The following is a 20,460-nucleotide window of genomic DNA, read 5'->3' on the forward strand; positions in this document are numbered from 1 at the left end:
TGTTTACAGAACTCTGGGAGCCCATAAAGGCCACATTGCCCACAGACACATATAAACATGATGTTAATGTAGTCGGTTTCAATGATACTAGAACAATTACAGACATACTGTCTCCTCCACCCAGGAGAAGCAAGGTTAATGCATAATGCTGGCTTACGCCTTGTAGTTTTTTCAGTCATGTAAAATAGCAAACTCAATGAAAGCCATGAAAGTGGTGTGTTTGTGAGTAGGACTGTTGTCCCATATTGAATTTCCCTGATAAATATTTGTCCGCTAATGTCTTTTTTGGCACTCACTTACTGGGAACACATATTGGGCACGAAGGACAGTAAATTACAAATGAACCTCAAAAGTATTTTTTGGGCTATGAAAGGAAATGAGAGAATACTGTGACAGAGTTTTACCCTCCAACCACAGAGATGCTGAGCGACAGTAACACCTAGCAGTACACCTTGCAACATTGGAATCAATTTACATAGATATATTTCACATAGTGCCTTTGCAAATAGTATTGCTTTAGGATGATTTCATGTATAATCCATTACACCACTGACTGGTACAGATCTGGGCCGATATTTTCTCTCACTCCAGGTGAGCATGGTTGTCTGCTCTTTAACATTACATGGAACAAAATCAAACACCTAATCAACACACTATTAGATCTATGTGCTTACATCTTTCCTCCTTTCTTCTGTAAAGCACCTGATTTTTTTTAAGGAAACGCTTCACGACTAATTTGAGAATTATTAGCCGTAAAAACGTCTGTTACCTACAGTGTGTTTATTGATTTCTCATTAGTAGCTTATATAGTATATTGTATGCTATAGTACAATTAATATTCAATTAATTGAGCAGATCCTCAAAAATAGCAGCATTGTTTGATTGAATCTGGTCATATTAGTATAACACAGGCACGTTGTCTAAGTTCCAATTTCTAATTCACGAAAGCAAACACGAGTCTTAGAACAAAAGGCATCGTCCTTGGCTGGATATCAATATAAAAAGACAGCATGGCGTGGATAAAGCTGAACAAGCAGATGCTACTATGGGAACATGGACGTCAGCAAGAGTTTTTTTTACCCCAACTTCAATAAATTAAATGCTAACAAAGCATAGTACAAAACCAATATGAATGATTTAATTAAAAAGTTAATGCTAAAGACTAACCCAAACACACCAGATATATGCCTGACGTTACAGAAAAATAATATCCGAGAGCGGAGCCAGTCAACCAATTAAGCGACATAGGCAGCCGCCTAGGGCGCCATCTTCTGAGGGGCGGCGACTCAGCAAACCATTAACCCCCTCCTCTCCCCCGGAATGCTTCACCGCCGTCCGAGATCAAGTGAATTAAAGACTGCCTAGGGCGCCACATGGACTTCCACCGGAATTGGCCAAGAAGAAAAAAACATGATGACCCATTCATATACCAGCAAACAAGGTGGTTTTTTATCCTTACTTTGAGGCCAGACAAGTGGCAGAGTTTTTACTTTGAGATATTTTTCAGCATTTTGCAGGTAAAGTATGTACTGTTACATAGCAGTAGAAATAGAATACCTTTATTGTCGTTACACATTTTTTGCACAAAGAAAATTGTAGAGCAGTCCCTAGAATGTACATAAATCTAGTTATTATAAACGTAAGAAAAATAAAAAACACAGACAAAAGTAAAAACTAAATATAAACGTATGTAAGCTGACCAGATAATCCATGTCAGTGAGGACACTTCAAGCTACTCCAGGTTTTACAAACTAGTTTAAAATTGAAAGACACCTGTGCTTGGCTAAATAGTACACTTCTTCTTGTGCTTTGACTGCTTTGATTAAAAAACTCATCCAACTGTTACACATTAACATTAGTGGCAAATGCGTGATTATAGGAGACTGACCAGTCAGCATGCAGAAAGAACTCTGTGCTTAACTGAGATCCAGGTTCTTTTAATTAAAATTGTCTTTTAAAAATCCTGTCCTAGCTCAATGTGTCCTCCATGACATGGATTATCTGGTCAGCCTATATCGATGCGCATCGTTTTGGCAAGTTATTGCCCAGTATTCGCAGGTGTTTCGTATTGCAGTTTTTTTTCATAATATTAGAGTTATTTCGTATTGCACAGTTTTCATAGTAGTACATCATAATAAGCTAATTCACAGATTCAGAGGATGTAAATCAGGAAATGAAATAAAGTAAATATGTAAAAGACAGTGAAGGGAAAACTAAGGATTCCCAGGATGACAGAAAAGTAGCGTTTTCTTGCAGGTCCCATGTCCGTGATATGTATGCGGAAGAGGCTAAATTGTTTACTTCCGGGGTCAGGAGACCGCGCGTCACCATGGAAGCGCTGGGTTTGTGACAAGTTCCACACGCCATTTTCGTGTCACCCAGCGATGGGGAGACTCTGGCGTTACCAACGGCGTGGTTTTAATTTGGGTAGCGACAACAACCGCGGCATTCTGCAGAAAACATCGTTGCAAAAGTTTAACAAATATAAAATACCTCCCGTCGCTTGAACTGTGACACCACCCCACGTCTCATAACACCAGCCTAGAAAGGGAAAACGGGTTTGACTTGCTTTGTTTTAGTTAAAAAAAAGTACTAATTTTTTTCAGTGGCGCGTTATCGGCGAAGCAATTGCTTGGCAAAACCCATACGCGACGCCGTGAAGGCTAGCTTGCCATCTTGGTTATTTGAGCTAGAGATCGGCATGTCGACTATTTTAGAAAAACAGCATACAAATGTGCCTTAAATGTCTGATAAAGACAAACGCGAACAAGAAGTTTCAGCTCCGCCGTCCGCTGACCTACGCCCAAACTCCCGAAGGAAGAAGGGGGTAGTTTGTAGCCTGGAGATCCAGCAAGATGAAATTATCTCATCTTTAAATGATCGTACCGAAGGTAAGCGGCTCTCGGCAATCGGAGCGGTTCTTAGTCATCTGAAGAAACATGGTGGACGGGTACTATTTCCAAAAATAAAGGATATACTCGAGGCTTTGACCGATATTTTTCAAAAGGACGATCGTAAAAATATCAGAAAAGCCTGTGTCCAACTAGTGTCTGAATTGGTATCTATACCAGAAGAGTGTATAGAGGATTTCAGGATCGACGTGCTTCCAGTTCTCCTGAATGAAGTCAGCCTTGCCGATAATAAAAATCGCAAGGCTCTCCTGCAGACTCTTCTGAAGTGTGTCAAATTCAGCGCAAAGCCTTACAGAGTTTTCCAGATAATTACTAAGCATGCTCTCTTGCACCACGAAAACGGAATAAGGTCTGCGACTTTTGACATATACCCAATTCTCTTGAAGGAAGAGTCGCAAAATCTTAACCTGAGTGATCTGATCTCGTCGCTAAGTTGTATACTTCTTGGAAACAAGGAGTCTGATGATCCTTTTGTGGCTTATGTTACATTAAATCAAATTAAGCTGAATATTGGGCCAGAAAACTTTAATGGATTTGTCAACCTATTGCCTGATTATCTCCTGAGGGTTTACTCTAACTTTGAAGAGGATCACTGGCACCAGTTTTTGAAGTGGGGGATACCGACTTCTTCCCAGTCCCCTGAACACCATGAAGAGGCAAAAAATGGGAAGATCAGTTTTTCACAGTCCAGGATTTTTCAATTTCTTAAGTACCCAGTTCTGAGAAAGAATCCAAAGCTGTCTGCCATGATGATGTTTGAAATTGTACCCCAGGAGCTGCACAAACAGCTCCTAGACCTCAAGAATTATCAGAACAGGATTAATGGGGTGGACGAGCTGAAAAGCATTCTCTTTGATCTGGATTTGAAGCAGGTGTCTTCAGACAACATCGAGGAGTTTATTAGCTTCCTCCGCAGACTGCTGGATGACACCAACTTCAAGGTCTTTTATGGCACTTTACAGGTGATGAATCTGGTAATTGAAAAACTGGCCTTAAATGTAGATAAATATCTAAAACAAATAGTATGTGCAGCTCTCAGGACCTTAGGTGACACACGTGTCATTGCCAGGATTGAGTACATGAGTATTTTCAGGCAGCTAATGAGGATTGTAGGACCACAGAAGGTCCTGGACCTTGTAATTGGACAATTGAAACATAAGAACTCCAGGGTGAGGGAGGACGTCATTAACATCATCATAGCTGGAATGCTAACCCACCCTAGAAAGGACTTCAACATCCCCAGCCTCTGCTATGAAGTTGCACCCTGCCTGGCGGACAGCAAGAAGAAAGTCCGTCATGCGGCCCTGGAACTGTTTGCTGTCTTTGACTACTGTCTGGATAATGGGAAGAAGCAGCCTCTGTTAAGAGCGATTGACCGAGTGGAGCTCAATGGGGATGCGGAGGGCCTGGCGGTAGCCATTCAGACTCGCAGAGCCCGGCACATTCTTCCCCGTTTGTCGCCGGATGGCATGGTGGAGTACGCCCTGGTTGTCCCGAGGCCTGGCCAGCGCGGTTTGCCACAGTTCAGCTCCGGAGCTGACCTGGACTGGGTGATGGACGGCTGTCGTGTCAACAGCGGCAGGAGCCACCAGACGGAGCCAGAGCTGGACAGGCCATGCGATGGGACACTGGGGGGTCTCACCGAAGTCTTCCCCCAGCACAGGAGGATTGTTAGTGCTGGCAAAGGAAAGAACAGGTTCCCGTGGGAACGGATGGGCCTCCCCGCCACCATGAAGCCCCTGACCGGCAAAGACTTCAACAGCAAATCATCTGCCCAGGTGAACCTCCATTTTAGATTTAGTCTGTCCATGCTGTTACTCCTGACTTAATAAAAAAGGTAATAGGCGTTAGCTATGTGTCAATAGCAAAGCGGTTGTCTGTTTCAATATTTGCAGAAGAACTGAATAGCAGGTGTAAAACATGTGCTTGTAAGATATAATTATATTCCTTCTCAACACAAATGTTTTTTTAAACCACTGTGAAATGTAGGCTGTTGGGTATTTACCAGCTAACACCTGTTAACCTGTGAATAACATACTATTTTTAGCCTGGCTAAATGGCTTCAGTGTGGTTAGTCAGCTTGCAGTATTCATGGAGAGGGCTGGAAGACAGAGGTCAGCCTCAGAGGTCTCCCAGGGCATCTCGCAAAGCATCAATGAGGGCTAAAGTGAAACTTAATCTTGTAGGACAGCCAGTCTCTCTGCATTCTACTACTAAAATCCAACTATATGTCCAGGTCTAGATTTATGCCCATGAAGTAACGTTGTCTACTTTTGTCACACTGCAACAGTTATTTTTTATGACACTTTGCTTGCTGACATTGAGGGGCTTTCGATGGCTGATGGGGCTCGGGGGGAATAGATGGATAGATGGTGGCTGTTATTGTGATGCTGACCTGATGGATGAGTGCCATGGTTCTGTCTGATTGGCCTGCCTCGTTCTGCACTCAAGGAGCTTCTCTGATTGCGGAGAGTCCAGGCACGGTGACTCATCCCTGAGCCTCTGCTGTAATGCGGAGGCGAGATTTGATTTCTCCGGAAGAACCATGATATCATCCTGGGGGTTTTTCGGCTCGCTTGAACAGTTCCACAGCTTGGTCACGTAGAGCCAAGTTTTTGACCTTTGGTGCGGTTTCCGGGAAACCTGTCCATGGGAACATATTTCACGTCACAGTGAGGTGCTCTGCAGTGGCTAAGGAGGTTGCAGCAGCTGTAGTTTATGGGTGGTAAAGATGCCAAAAGTACTTATTCAATCGACAGGTGGACAAGTCTTATTGTATGTCATGTACCTCCAATGACATGCATGTCTGAAGCACTTGGGGCAGGCATCCGTTAGCTTAGACCTGATGAACTGTGAAGCTCTTGCTGGTTGCTATGCGACCGTGCTGATGTTTTAGAGGAGAAGGGGACCAGGTGACCTTAGACTTTGCTTGTAGCGGATCGCAGTCAGGTGGGGCTGCTCTTTCCATGGTATGTAAACCTAGCCTCTAAATCATTTTCCAGTCATTTTTTATGCTTGTTAATTCAGCTACAAAATGTACTTGAGACTCAGAGGCTGTGTGGTTAGATTGGGGGGGGGGCTTATATTTATCGCACAGATCAGTCCACTAATGGCTCTGTAATCTCCAATGGATTGGACAGAAATACCAGCGTGTTCTCAAGCAATCTCCCAAAGCCGTTCATTCCTCATCGCAGCATTAATTAAGGAAGCTGCCAGTGCTCCCAGTCCATGGGGAAAACTTGTACAGTACATACCTGTTCCTTGCTACATAAACAAAGAGAAATAGTACAGTCTGTACAGAACCCACCCGCAGTAAATACAGTGTAATACCAGTATAATGGGCGGGACTGTATATGTAGTGTGCGTACACTATGGTATTGGTGAGGCTGGGGGTGCTCTTGTCCCTAATATTCAAACACACTTCTGCGTAACTGACCTGTCCATATCATGGCTTGCACAGTCCCTTTGATCCGATCCCCTGTTCTGAGTAATGCTCTGCCTTCTCTCTGTCCTCCATTGTTTGTGCAATAATCATAATTTCAGGATAAGAGAGCAGAGGCATGGAACAGCATGGGGACCTCGTGCAAGCTCCCCTCTCTGTCTCTGGTTACACACGGTGCTACGCTGCCTTGAGCCCGGATCACGTTGCTTCGGTGTGGCTCTGAATGGAGAGTGGCAGCACAGGGTCGGAGCCGCTAATCCAGTGTGAATAAGACATCCAACACCTTCCTGGGTTTCATCTAGAGATGCACAATACATTGGGTAACTTCGGTATCGGCTGGTGTTTGTTAAAATCAAGACATCAGCATCGGTCCGATGTGCCAGTCTTGGCTGATATTGCTATCAAATATTTAGTCAGAATTGAAAGTTACCGGGACCAGAGATAAAGATATAACCATGAAAATAATGGAGGTGATTTGCATTGGGCGAGTTTTTGTGGTGGAGGACGAGGGGTTTTTCCGACACATTCACCACTTAGAACCTCATTAGTCTAGATGACGTTACTTTGCTGATGTCCTCCTGCCTGTGTAATATTATGTCGTTGCTACACACATTTGGCGGATATTAACAAGTAACGTTTCACTTCCGGTAATCTGTACACATTGGTGCACCATTAGTTCCATGTTCAGTCCCCGAGAAATGTACAGACCTGCAGGTAAATAACCCCACCGAACTAGGCCTTGCATCAAAGCTTCAGGCTTTGCAGGCTTATCAGAGCTGGAAGCCTTTCATCCAGTGGGAAATAAGAGCTTGCGAGTGCCACTGAGCACTGGCTAACGGGCTGCTGAGCTGCTCCCATCCCTCCGCACAATCACTTGTCTCGATTTGTTTGGCTGATAGATTGTCTGTCTCTGCAGCCCGCAATTGTTATCTGTCATGAATAATTCACCTGCTGCCCAGCGAGATTACAGGCATGAACCGCTCTGTGATTCGGGTAGGGGTCTCTTGAGCAGGGATGCCTCTCTCGTTGTTTACTTCTTCAGCGGGCAGGCAGCGGATGCGGTTCCTGGCAGTAATTTAGAGGGTTTTAGCCGCCTATTTACACACTCTGTAAGGGGCTGGAAAGCCTTCTCTCTGTATTAGATAGCCATGTGTTCATTGTAATTCTCCTGCCTTCCGCTGTTCGCTTCGCTTTGCTTTGTGCTGTGCAGGAGCCTCATAGCTGTAATAACTGTTTCCCAGTTTCAGGTCTTAAGCAAGGGCTGCCCACCCCCTGCCCTGGAGTATGGACAAGAGTCCCATGTCTGCGAGCCTGGTGAGAACTATCCCCATCCCCAATTGAAAGTGATTTTTTTTTCTGTATGTTATGCTAGGATTAAAAGATATTATGCTTTTAAGGGGGATAATGTCAGCATCTGGGATAGTCTATGTCGTATTGGAGTGAACTATATCTGTAAATAAGCAAGCGGCCCCTTTCCTCATCCCAGATTGTCACCTGCCCCGTATCACTGGAAGGAAGGAGCCAGTCAGAGTTCCACCTAAGACTGGAAATGTGGATTTGGACCCCTGTTTCCTGGAGTCTGCCAGTCCTTCTGACCGAGATGCAGGTAAAGCAGCAAATGGCGAGGTTCGCAGATAAAGGCCCTCGTTGTAGGCGTGCTGACCGCTGGCATCGCAGCAGTGACTCTGAGCTGCATTGTATGAGATTACAGGATTGTTTCAGCAGAACCGCTTTGTGATTGGCTGCTTCTGTAGCTTAGCACACTATGGGGGGTAACCCAAGCCTTTGTATTGTTGTTGTCTGGGGAGTTCTTATTGCACTTGGCTTTAAGGAGCTGGGCTACTTGGTCCTCTGTGGCTGTCTTGGGCCTCACCAGTGTGTGGCACGATGGGCGTTGGCTGGCGACTTTTCTTGCAGCGCCATCCTAGTTGGGCCAGCTCCTCTCAAGATGCAGCCATGTAAGACACTCCGGCATAGTTCACTTTGCGCCCCCCTCCGCAAGCAGCTACACTCAGCCTGTGTACTGTATGGGGCCGCATACCTGGTCAGCCCCGTGACATTATTGCATGCATACTCCTGCCGACACTGTGGTTCCTAGAGGGAGACGGCAGGCATGGCCTCAGTCCTTGAGCGATTCACAGGAAATGGAACCAAAATGGCTGCCTGACAGGACCACTGATGAGCAGTGTTAAAAACTCTTTGTTACTATATATATTTATAAGGTTTGTTTACCCTTGTCAATGAGAGGCTTTGTTTTTACCCCAAATGTGGCCCTCCTCTCCAGGTGACCATGCCTGTGACAGGCATTCCCCTCGACACTCCAGCAGCTCTCTGAGGCGCTTCTCTTCTGGCTCGCACCGTCGCTCACGGGGTGAGCTCGTGTCCACTTCTCCCACCCCTGTCAGGCGGGCACCATCTCATGATGCCTTGAGGCCCACGTCCGAGGTTCCCTCAACTCAAGAGTGCCTCTACCAGGACCTCTCCCAGCGGGGAATGCTGGAGGAGGAGGAAGAGATAGTGGATCGCGAAGAGGTGTGCATCTTATAACAACTCTGTAGTGCATTCTCTTGCTTTCCGTCACTTTTCTTTGTCAGGTTAGATTTCCGGTAATTTCCATCAAGGTTGTGATATTCTGATGCATCTGCGCTTGTGTGTTTATCCAGATTATGAAATCTCTGCGGTGCCTGCGCTTCAGCGCGGCCAAGAAGCGTGCCAAGATGAGTCTGAACGGCTCGGACCCCGACCAAGAGCAGGACCCAGACAGCCCAGACTCTGCGGTCAAGCTGGAGCTGGGGCCAGAATCGCCATCACGCACCTCGCCTCCCCTCACCAGCCCGCTGAGTGAGAGCGGCCTCTCCAGCTTGTACTCGCCCCCAGCCTCTACAAACAAGGGTTCCAAGACCAGGTGCGGCCTTCGCTTAAAGGCCATCTGAGCTGTGAATGATCAGGTTAACTTGTGGGTGATTGGAAAATGAAGGCCAGAACTGGCACGCTCTAACCTAATGTGAAGATCTCAACTGCCCTCTTGTGGTGGATGGCAGCAGATGGACAGACAAAGTGTCCAGTTGGAGATGTGGCTGCAAAATCCAATGCCTCTGGTGTTCCCGCAGCTCAGGGAGCAGTTCCTCATCTGTCGTGAAGCCCAAACCACGCGCTGCACGGGCCTCCACCAAGACGAGGGCTGCTTCCTCCAGGGAGCGCGCACCCCTGCATGGTACGGGTCCCCGTGAAGTGCGTCGCGGTCACTCCTCCATCCGTTGTGAATGTTGTGAAGTGCGCTGAGAGCCGTGTGTGTTGCCCGCAGGGTCACATGCCGTGAATGTGGTTGGTCAGCGTGTCGTTTACTCCAATGTCTCCCCTGAGCCTGAGATGAATCTGCGGTGGGAGTCATCTCCGTCCTCTTGCGGACCTCGCGGCAGAGCGCCAGTTAAGGCGGTTAGACCCACGGGAGGTGAGCTCTGAAACTATGGCATAATAACTCTAAATAATGCATACACCCTCCTGTTGGGCATTGTGGAAGCTGATGCTTGCCATCATTTAGAATAAAGTGCTCGTATACTCCTTTGCAGCATCCCTGCCCAACAGCAGACGGGTCTCACCTACCAGTGACTTGTCAGATGGCATTATAGGCAAAGGTCAGACCTCCCATCCCGTCCACAATCCTATCTTCTTTTATGTGCAGGGTAGGGCTGCACAATATCACTATGTGATTATTATTGAATATTTACACTTAATATTATGCTGACTGTAAAACAGAAGAGGAGATGAAATTTGCCCAAAATAAACTATAGCCAAACGGAACCGATAAGATCACTACAAGTGTGTCAAATAAGTTGATAGTGGTGTTGAGTTGTCAAGTGACACAAATCACTACTGACAAATGCAGTGTGATTCCAGGGCTTTGGATAACGGCATTGACATTGATTAGTAGTACGCCTCAGTACTTATCACTTGCATGATATACCAAAACAGCAGCAGGTGACCTGCTCCGTTAACCAAACACAAGGATACACTGAACTTGTATAGATTACTAACTTTTGGGCATCCTAATATGCCTCTCTTTAATATTTTAACCATCCAATGAATCTGTTTATCAAATTATGGGTGTAAGTAAATGCCCGTATAGTGCAGAAAAGCTGGCGTCCGGACAAATTGTCTGCCTGTTATCTAGAACCCTGGTGACCATTGCACATGCACACACAGGCGATATCTTATATCGTGCAGCCCTGGCGTACGGTTAGATAGTTTCCTGCTCTATGAATCATCATAATTTAATTCACTCTGCTTGGCATAGTAACAGGACACTGATTTCCTTATATATCATTGGCTTGATTTCTGCTGACGTCGCCTGTCTGGGCTTGTTTTTTTTCATTTAGTTTTCTTTAATGTTGCCCATTTGTCTTGGCAGGAGTCTCTTGTACTCCCCTTTCAAGCCCCCAGGGTGTTTCCTTAGATTGTGGCGACAGCAGATGGAAGTCTCGCAATGAGGCTCAGAGAAACCCCCATGATGCCTGCGAGTATCCCAACAGCCAAAAGATGGTGAGCTGGCAGTCGTAGACGATTTCCCTTAATACCCAGAGGACAGGCTCCTGTAACTGTCTGACCTTTTGCCACTTAGGAGAAGATGACACTGTCAAGCTCTGCTGATGACATGCTTTTGCTGAGTCAGAAGGAGCAGGAGTTCCTGCAGATGGGGATGGAGTACCATCAGATTCAGAAGCTACTGCACCAGATGCCGCCGGAGTTCAGCCCAGAGGAAATAAGAGGTCAGGGATTCAGGATTGGAGTGTTGATAAAAACAAAAATAATATTCCCTGCTCAATTATATATGCTAGAGGATGGTGGCTGTAATGGTTTTAATCAGACAGTGAATATGTATGGCTTCTGGATAAATCCGCCACTACTGCTGACACGTTAGTGTGATAACTCAAAAACTATTTCATGGGACTTTTTCAAAACTTTGCAGATACATTTTGTTGATGAAGGTCTGCAACTGAGACAAGTCATCCCAAAAGCAGCACTGTGTAGTGTTGGATCGATAGCAAAATTTTGACTTTGATACCAGTACCAGCTCTGGTATCTCCGTATCAGCACCAACTCAATACTGTAAAACATTTCCATTTAAATGTTATATTGCTTTGAAATAAACAGGCCTACTTTCATCACTGGGGAAAGGGATATGAATGAACTCATGTGATGGCTAAACATGACTTTAAACAGCAATGCAAAACGTAATAACTGCTAACACCACTATTGTATCTTCTGTCTGTTTTCATGCACACCTGATGATACGGACATGGCCGAAATTATCTGCACCATTCTCTTTTCCAGAAAATGCACCATTTCTCACAGAAAATTGTTGCATTTAGAATTTTTTTGGTATACACATGTTTATTTCTTTTATATGCATTGGATCAACACAAAAATAAAAAACAGAAAAAAGCCAAATTTGACATCCTTTCACACAGAACTCCAAAAATGGGCCGGACAAAATTATTGGCACTTTTTCAAAATTGTGGGTAAATTGTTTTATTTCAAGCATATGATACTCGTTTGAATTCACCTGTGGCAAGAAACGGGTGCTGGCAATATAGCAATCACACCTGAAGCCAGCTGAAATGGAGAAAAGTTTACTCAACTTTTCTGTTGTGTGTCTTTGTGCCACACTAAGCATGGAGAACAGAAAGAAGGGCAGAGAATTGTGTGAAGACTTGAGAGCAAAAATTCTGGAAAAACATCAACAATCTCAAGACTACAAGTCCATCTCCAGAGATCCTCATGTTCCTTTGTCCACTGTGCGCAACATAATCAAGAACTTCACAACATATGGCACTGTAGCTAATCTCCCTGGACGAGGACGGAAGAGAAAAATTGATAAAAGACTGCAATGAACGATAGTATGAATGGTGGATAAACAACCCCATTCAACTTCTAAACAAATTCAAGCTGTTCTGCAGACTCAGGGTGCAACAATGTCAGTTTGAACTATCCATCGACATCTGAGTGAAATGAAATGCTATGGCAGGAGACCCAGGAGGACCCCACTGCTGACACAGAAACATAAAAAAAGCCTGACTGGAGTTTGCCGAATTGTACCAAGGTACAAGGTAGAGCTTTTAGGTAAAGCATAGTAAGGATGTAATGGTACACAAAATTGATGGTTTGGTACAAACCTCAGTTTTGGGATCATGGTTTGGTGCAATTTCGGTACAGCAGGGAAAACAGAATTTCTTCTAAAACTAATTATTAAAACTGTAAACACAAAGAAAGGAACAGTTGTAAACCAATGGCAATGTTCCTATCGACATGTCTGAATAACAGAACCAAAAGATTTGCACATTGTAGAAATGATTATATAAAAGATTCATCAATAATCATAATCATAATGAACTAAATCCGACCTAAATCCCTTGTTGATTACCACAAAGTATTATGGCATATTTGTAGCAATAAATATCCCTATAGCCTTTTTTTGCCTGGTTAAATTTATTGGGAAAACAAAATGTTCCCAAACTGCTGATTTGTAACTCATTGTAACCAGCATTAGCTGTAATCAACTCAACCATAATTAGCATAATGTTTCCATGTTGAACATCTATGTATCGGTGAAATTAGGTTCTGCTTTTGTTTTGTTTTCTTTTGTTTGTTTCATTGTGCGTACGGACTAAAAATGGTGTAACTGAAGGGCACACAATGAATATGTGTACTGTTATAGCCTTGCTGCAAAGTGATAGCGAAGGGAAGGACAATATTGTATTGGTGAAGATCTGCAAGGGATCAAATTTTGAAGAAAATTGCACTGAAATTGAAGCAATGCTTCTTAGTGCAGCAGAAAGAAGGCTGATTGCAAAAAACACTTGACCTTGTGATTATGATAAATCAAGTATTTGGATCTTATTTCCACTTCAGAAAAACATTATAAACATTATTATGACTCAAGTGGGAAAATGTAAGTATCTCAGGGTCTTTCACTAGTGAGGGGAAAAAGGGAGTGGGAGATCGACCGGTGGATTGGTGCAGTGTTCCCAGTAATGCAGAGGCTGTAATGTACAGTCATGGTAAAGAGGGAGCTGAGCCAGAAAGCAAAACTTTCAGCCGATCTACGTTCCTACCCTGACCTACGGTCATGAGCTTTGGGTAGTAACCAAAAGAATGAGATTGTGGATACAAGTGGAAGAAATTAGTTTCCTTCGCAGGAGGAGATCAAAGTAGAGCTGCTGCTCCTCTGCATCGAAAGCAGCTAACTGAGGTGGTTCAGGCACCTATTAAGGATGTCTCCTGGGCACCTCACTGGAGAGGTGTTTTGGGCATGTCCAACTTGGAGGTGGCCCTGGGGCAGACCCAGGACACGCTGGAGAGATTGCATCTCTCGGCTGGCCTGGGAACGCCTTGGTATTTGCCTGGTGGAGCTGGAGGTGGTGGCTGGGGTGAGAGGGATCTGGGCATCTCTGTTTTGACTGTTTCCCCCGTGATCCAGCCCCATACAAACGGTGGCGAATGAATGAATTGAATGAATGAAAAACATTGTATGGATAAAGGTCTACGTGTGAATTTATTTCGAATCAAATCACACTAAAAGGGGAGGGAAAGGGCGGCTGCAGAAGATGCTTGACCTTGTAAGTACAGTAACTCTAAAAGTATTCAATGGATCTTTTTCAAACTTCTCAGAAACATAATGTAGCTGATGTTCTGGCACATATTCCAATTTGAAACAAATCACACCAAGATTGAAACGGTGTCAGTGAACTTACCACCACCGGTGCAGATTGTGAGACAAGTCACACAAAGTTGGTCTAAAATATTAAATATTTTTGAAGAGATGGAGAGAGTGTGTAGGGAGGCTATAAACTGGTGGGCATGTGGGACGAGTAGGAATTAGATGGGGAGGTGGGGTGATGGAGCTAGCTGGTGAATACATTGTTCTTGTTGTTGTTGTTGTTGTTGTTGTTCTGACAGCATTTATTAAAGTTTTCCTTAAATGTAATTTTTGTGATTATCTCCCTGCAGAGTGGCAACAGAATGGGAACACTGCAGTGAAGGCCAAGCCAGAGTCCCCCTCGGAGAGTTTGCTAGCCACTCCGTACAGCCTAGCCTGCCAGTCAAGTCCTCCCCTGAAGCCCCATCCACCATTCCGTCCTCATCCACCCAACAGGCCCAGTCTGACCAATGACAGCCCTGCTCATCAGCCGGTCCTGCCCATCCAGCCCAGTCCTCCAATACAGTCGCACAAACCCAAGGCCAGCAGACCAACCCGTCTTAGGAAGGCATTCAGCCTCAAGACCCAGTCAACTTTCTCCCATAGTTCAGGTTCATACCATTTTTACATCACATTTGAAATGTGGATATAGTAATAGGGGCTTTGCCTTACATGCTGTCTTTCTGGGGGTCCCCAGATGATCTATCTCCAGGGAAGCAAAACCTACAACCCATCCCCAGGCCAGATCAAGCTCTGACAGACAGCCTCAGTCTTCTCAGCTCTGAGGACTGGTGGGTACCTGTTTTCATAAACTGCTTTAGTTACACATCCGATTTGAGAATACAGTCCATTGTTGAGAACTGTCAAAAACAGTATCTAGTTGTGTTCCTGAGTCCTGCTTTCACTGAATCTCAGGGAGAAGAAGATAGAGGGTCTGGAACTTGTACGCCGCCTGGCGCAGTTCCATACTGAATTGATGTCTGACAGACTTCATGATACCTGCCTTGTGGTGATTGACGAGGTATTATGGCCTTTTAATTTTATTATTTGAAATTAGATGTATTATCTTATTAGGTTTCAGTCACCTCTAGTTGCATTTGCAGCCAGTGTTTGGTCTGTGTATGTGCTGGCCTCCAGGTGAAGAACTTGAGATCAGGAGTCTCCCGCGTGGCTGTGGCGACACTGGGAGAACTCTTCACCCACATGAAGAGAGAGATGGACCCAGAGCTTGACTACACGGTCAAGGTGTTGCTGCACAAATCTGGGGAGACCAATGCTTTCTTGAGGCAGGACGTGGATATGGCCCTGGCTAGTATGGTGCAGAACTGCACACCCGTCCGGGTCATGAACGCCCTGCTTGCGGGAGGCCTGAAGTAAGTAGTCCAGACAAATGCATCGTACTGAACCGCACCTTTGCAACTGTTGTATACCTGAGCTGGCTGTATAAATTAGATATAGCCTTCTCGGCTCTAACGGACCTTTTAGTGTTTTTTCTCGTATTTATATTGAAGCCACTCCGAGCTAATTGCTTCATTTCCAACCTCATTTCCAATGAGCAGTCACTTGAACACAGTGGTTAGGAAGTGCACAGCTCAGCACCTCGCCGACCTTGTGGAAATCATGGGCGCTGAGCGCCTGCTCTCCAGCAGAGAGCTCACGGACCGTATCCTGCCTGCTGTCGCCAAACTGGCACATGATTCTTCACAGGAAACCAGGTATGGATGACTAGTATAACCTTTGATGATATTACACTTAGGGCTGGGCGATATAGTGATAAAATTCCGTACTGTGATTATGAACACTCATATTGTCATAAATTTGAATATCGTGAGTATTGCGATATAACCTAAACAGATATTTTCTTTTTAATATTATAAAGCACTATTTTTACATGAGTCTTGTTGGTGTAATTTGTCATTATACCTGTCATAACTATAAAATTGTATAACTATTAGTAAAACATTTTGGTCATCAAACCACCTGTTATATTTTACTCTTTTTTTATATATATATAATATGAATTTTAGAACGTTTTGGTAAATATCGATGTTATGAAAATCTCTTTGGATATCATTTTTATAGCATATTGCCCAGCCCTAATTACACTGTTAACTGTCTTTATCACTAATCAGCAATAGCCATTGATAGCAATTGAGTATCAGCAACCACTTATCAGTAACAGCCATTGATTGGTTTCCTGTTCCTCAGACACTTTGGCCGACAAATGTTGCTGTTTCTGGCATCTCACAAAGACTTCGATAAGCTATTAGAGCGGCATATTCCAGACAAGGAGGTTGTCACTGTCAAGAACACAGTTCTGTCGTTGAGGAAGAAGGTAAAGTGGTTGGTCTGCAGTTGCACTCAAAAAAAAAAAAAAAACTTGTGTAAAAATGTTGTGAAGTAGTTCCATGTAACTATTTCAAATAACTTTAAAGACAATTAATCCATAAAGCATAGTTTGTAACTCGTTTGCGTGGCATTACAGTCTGCGAATGATTGAATGGATGGATTTTTGTGTACATACTACATTTTATCTGTGTAAGCATACTGTTGTGGTCGATACATGTGTGCAACAATGATATTACACCAGACCAGCAGATTCTTCCCATTGGATAAGTAATTAAGTACTTTGAGCAGATTGCCCATTATTATGACTTAGATGAAGATCAGATGAAGATTAGTGTTTTCGTGCATGGTACTGCTCTGAAAGTAAATGTGCAACAGAAGAGGCGTAAATGCAACTGGGTGAAAAGGGGATAACAAAACTAAGGCCAGACAAAGCCGACCCCTGAGCTAAACAGTGTGACAGTCAGCCAAAACCCTTTGTAAACAGACTGAGCCTCGGGGATTTCAGTTTGTTTTGTTTTTTTCTATTCACATATGCAAATTGTAATGAAATAAGAGCATGTTCCCTAGCTACATTTGATTTTGCACTACAACAGACTTTTTTTTTTTTTTTTTTAAAGGACAGAGGGGCCACTTTATATTCCTTTATGAGCTTCTCGTGGTCTTCATTTAGATATTCAGCAAGGGCACTGAGCTGGAAAGCGCTCCTTGATTCAGTGACATAAACCTTGCAAACATTCAAGAAAAAAAGACTCAAACCTGGTGTATGACAGCCATTATCTCACTGATTCCTCATGCTGCTACTCCTTCCTTTTTTCTGGGGGACTCTGGACAGTTTACTGGTGTATTCATCCAATTGCCACACACATTTTGGAATCAGTGGAGCCATGGTGTATCACCAATTCCAAATGGCAGCACAGATTTGCTTAAACATGTCTTGGCACCCATTTTTCTGACAATATACTAACATGATAGCCAGCATGCTGAAACTGACTGATGCCATATATCTAGGTTTGTGATAGATAAAACTTAGGAAGTACAGAAAAAGACATTCTTTTCTCAGACTGACTGTGCTTTTGAATTATATATTTATAAATTTTATATATATAAAATTTTCCTCTGTAGATCATGAGGGCTTCAAAACATATCAGCAAAATCACTAACTGTATATCCCAATATGTAACTACTTAATATGATCCAAAAATTGCATAGATACAATAACATCTTTGACTTCTTACTTGTATTTTGTAGCATAGGAAATGATAATACATGGTGATCAGATTTGACCATATGGTTGTTGTGCTAAGCCTTATGAAAACATATTCCATGCATGCAACATGCATAAAGGTACAATGTACATTGTGTTTATGGGGGAAAAAATGCATTTTACTTTACACTGTTGCATTGACAAAACATTTCTCAAGTAAACCAGATAAACTTTAACTGAAAATTGAGTTTAACTTGGTTGCACACCTGTGTTGTGTAACATCAGTGAAAAATATATAACTAAATACAAAAACAGTGAATTTCCCTTCTTTTGAGTGTGCCTGGTGTTTGTGTCACAGCCAGGGAGTGTACAGGCAAAACATTGGTGAGCCAATGTCAACTCTGCAGGAACTGAAAGATGTGTGTCAACTATGAAATTTGTGTAAAGTGGTGCATTGTGGGTAATCATATGGCTCACTGTTTTTATCAGGAAATGGGAGGGGCATCTCCGAAAGCCCGATCAGTGACGCGGCGTCATTCACTCAATGGTGGCACAGCCCGAACTTTGTCTCTCAGCCGGGAGCCCTCCAGCCTCAAGCAGTATGTTTTATTTTCAAATCAAATAAAATATGCAAAATGCCAAAATTTGGTTTCCATTCAAAATACCACACATTCTCCGCCTTCCTCACATCAGTTTTAATCTTTTTCTCTTTGCGTAGGGATCCTGATGGGTACTACTGCAAGGGCCAGGCGAGTAACTTTGCAGACAAGACAGAGTACATCAAGAAGCTCAATGCCCTGATGTTGTCAAAGGATTTCCGTGAGCGTATCCGGGCTCTGGAGCAGCTAGTGTCTGACTGTGAGCAGAACCCTGACATGGTCATCGTCAACTTATTCCCGGTAATTAATAGCAGATTAAGAGCTCCAGTATTCATAACTGTGTGGTGTTGTTGCTATTGCCTTGTTGAGGAACTTTGAGGAAGTGTACCCTCTCCCATCACTTCACAGGTGTTTGATGCCATCAAAGCCAGGCTCCAGGAATCCAACAGCAAAGTCAATCTCAGTGCCCTACAATGCTTACAGAAGATCATTGCCCCCCTGAAAGACCAACTGGCTCAGGTGGTCTCCTTACTTGTTCCTGCTATTGTAGACAATCACCTCAACTCGAAGAACAATGCCATCTACAGCACAGCTATTGGTGTCATCCATGCTCTAATGGAAAACATCGGTAAGACTCTGTCCTGTTGCAGCTGACATGGAAAATATTCCCAAATATCAGAAAAGGCAAATACTTGAACTCTTTCTTCTTAATTTCAGACAACACTCTTCTGCTTCAGCCGTTCTGCACCAAAGCTCAGTTTCTTGGTGGCAAAGCCAAAGTTGACCTTATCATAAAGGTTGCAGGTATGTCTATTACAGCTCACTGCAAGACAGGGATTGGTTCTGAAATTTCTCAGTAGCCATGTGCCAGTGACTGACCTCTTGCTGCACCCTGCTGTGTCTTGCAGACCTTGTGTATGAGCTGTACCCCCGCAAGCCCCAGGTGGTGGAGCAGAAAGCACTACCCCTCCTGTGGTACCTCCTAGGCACTTCCAGCAAAGGTGCATCCCTACTGGCCCGGGGCTGTAGTGTGTCTGCAGCCACCGCCGTCCTGTGCCAAGCCCTGCACAGCCACATGGGCCCCAGTTTGGCAGAATGCGCCTCATCTCAGCACCCCAATGTCTACAAGAGCTTCAACAGACTGCTCAAGTCCATCTCCTCCCACTGACAGCATTAAAAAAGACTAAACATATAGCTTACTTGAAATTAGATTTATACAGATGTAGTTTGATAGATGTATTAGTTCATGCACTTTTAAAAATTATTTTTAGATGGATTTTAATTAGCCCTTATTAATAGTGGTAAGTTCTATAGAGTAGAATACGTTATAAGATCTTTTTATTTAATGAAAATGAGGATTCTATCAGGATTCTTGCCCTCCAACAACCTGCTCTTTTGCACTTTTGAACAAATGGTACACTATTGTGACGGGCTATCATCATCGGTTGTGTCACTGATGTACTTGTCATTGTTATAGCTTGTGAACTTTGCGAACATGGACTGAAATGCTGTGGAATGTACTATTTAAATGCACAAAACACTTGAAGGGATGTATAGTTTTGCTATTTTTTAAATAGCGTGTGACATTTCCATGATGTGTCTTACTGGGCTGTTCTGGTTTGTTCGTCAGGATTTTTAATGAAAACAAATGGCTTTTGTAACAGTTCAGGTCTGTAATTGCACAGTATTTGCTTATTCTTTATGCTGTGATATTGCAGTATATCTTTGAAATTTGTTGTAAAGTCCATCAACAAAGAGGTTTTCCAAGTTGGAACTGTCTTATGGTTTCTGCATGACCAAAATTCAATGACAGGGAACAAAATGGATGTTAATATTTTGTTATTGATATACTATTGTACAAAGACGAAATGTTGGACGTAAAACAATTTTACCAAGGTCAGAGAGATGTTAATGTGTTATATTTTTGCCTTTACCAATTTATACATGTACTTACACCCAGTCCTGTGATTTTGCAATTCCAAATCGTGCCAGTCCCAACGTAGCCTTTCTCATTTTCCACAGCTAAATTGTACTGTACCTGTTCCTGAAAAATGGAGAGAAATTATATATAAATATATATAAACTGTATATAAATAAATTGTTTTATTTATCTAAATAATTGTGCCCATCGTCTTGTTGGTAGCTCTGGTGTTCTTATGACAGTGGTAAACAATAGTTTAGTAGGATTGTGTTGTATAGTTAAACACATCATCATATACATTTTCTGTTGAATTAATATATTACTTTATAGTTGCATT

At 43.5% G+C, this 20,460-nt stretch overlaps 1 protein-coding gene across 2 annotated transcripts; it reads left to right on the top strand.

The window, feature by feature from the left end:
• Window positions 1-2,306: 2,306 nt before the first annotated feature.
• LOC125707789 (TOG array regulator of axonemal microtubules protein 1) lies at window positions 2,307-20,315 on the top strand. 2 transcript variants are annotated; one of them, XM_048975130.1, is made up of 21 exons: window positions 2,307-4,690; window positions 7,602-7,668; window positions 7,841-7,960; window positions 8,639-8,886; window positions 9,018-9,259; window positions 9,465-9,568; window positions 9,659-9,805; window positions 9,924-9,989; window positions 10,763-10,893; window positions 10,973-11,120; window positions 14,362-14,661; window positions 14,748-14,841; window positions 14,966-15,071; window positions 15,188-15,423; window positions 15,610-15,765; window positions 16,259-16,385; window positions 18,093-18,202; window positions 18,322-18,502; window positions 18,611-18,830; window positions 18,920-19,006; window positions 19,111-20,315. In XM_048975130.1, exons 1-21 carry the CDS (start codon window positions 2,744-2,746, stop codon window positions 19,368-19,370), a joined length of 5,097 nt encoding a protein of 1,698 aa, XP_048831087.1. In that variant the 5' UTR covers window positions 2,307-2,743; the 3' UTR covers window positions 19,371-20,315. The 2 variants fall into 2 exon arrangements, with proteins under 2 accessions (XP_048831087.1, XP_048831086.1); XM_048975129.1 differs by having other exon boundaries at window positions 2,308-4,690; window positions 7,596-7,668.
• The last annotated feature ends 145 nt before the right edge of the window (window positions 20,316-20,460 follow it).

The sequence above is a fragment of the Brienomyrus brachyistius genome, chromosome 14, assembly GCF_023856365.1.
Source record: "Brienomyrus brachyistius isolate T26 chromosome 14, BBRACH_0.4, whole genome shotgun sequence".
In the NCBI taxonomy this organism is placed as follows: domain Eukaryota; kingdom Metazoa; phylum Chordata; class Actinopteri; order Osteoglossiformes; family Mormyridae; genus Brienomyrus; species Brienomyrus brachyistius.

Coding starts and splice junctions, on each gene's coding strand:
- LOC125707789 (XM_048975129.1), top strand. CDS start 2,744: ATGTCTGATAAAGACAAACGCGAACAAGAAGTTTCAGCTCCGCCGTCC. Junction 18,831..18,919: donor TGCTCTAATGGAAAACATCG/GTAAGACTCTGT, acceptor TCTTAATTTCAG/ACAACACTCTTCTGCTTCAG. Junction 19,007..19,110: donor CCTTATCATAAAGGTTGCAG/GTATGTCTATTA, acceptor TGTGTCTTGCAG/ACCTTGTGTATGAGCTGTAC.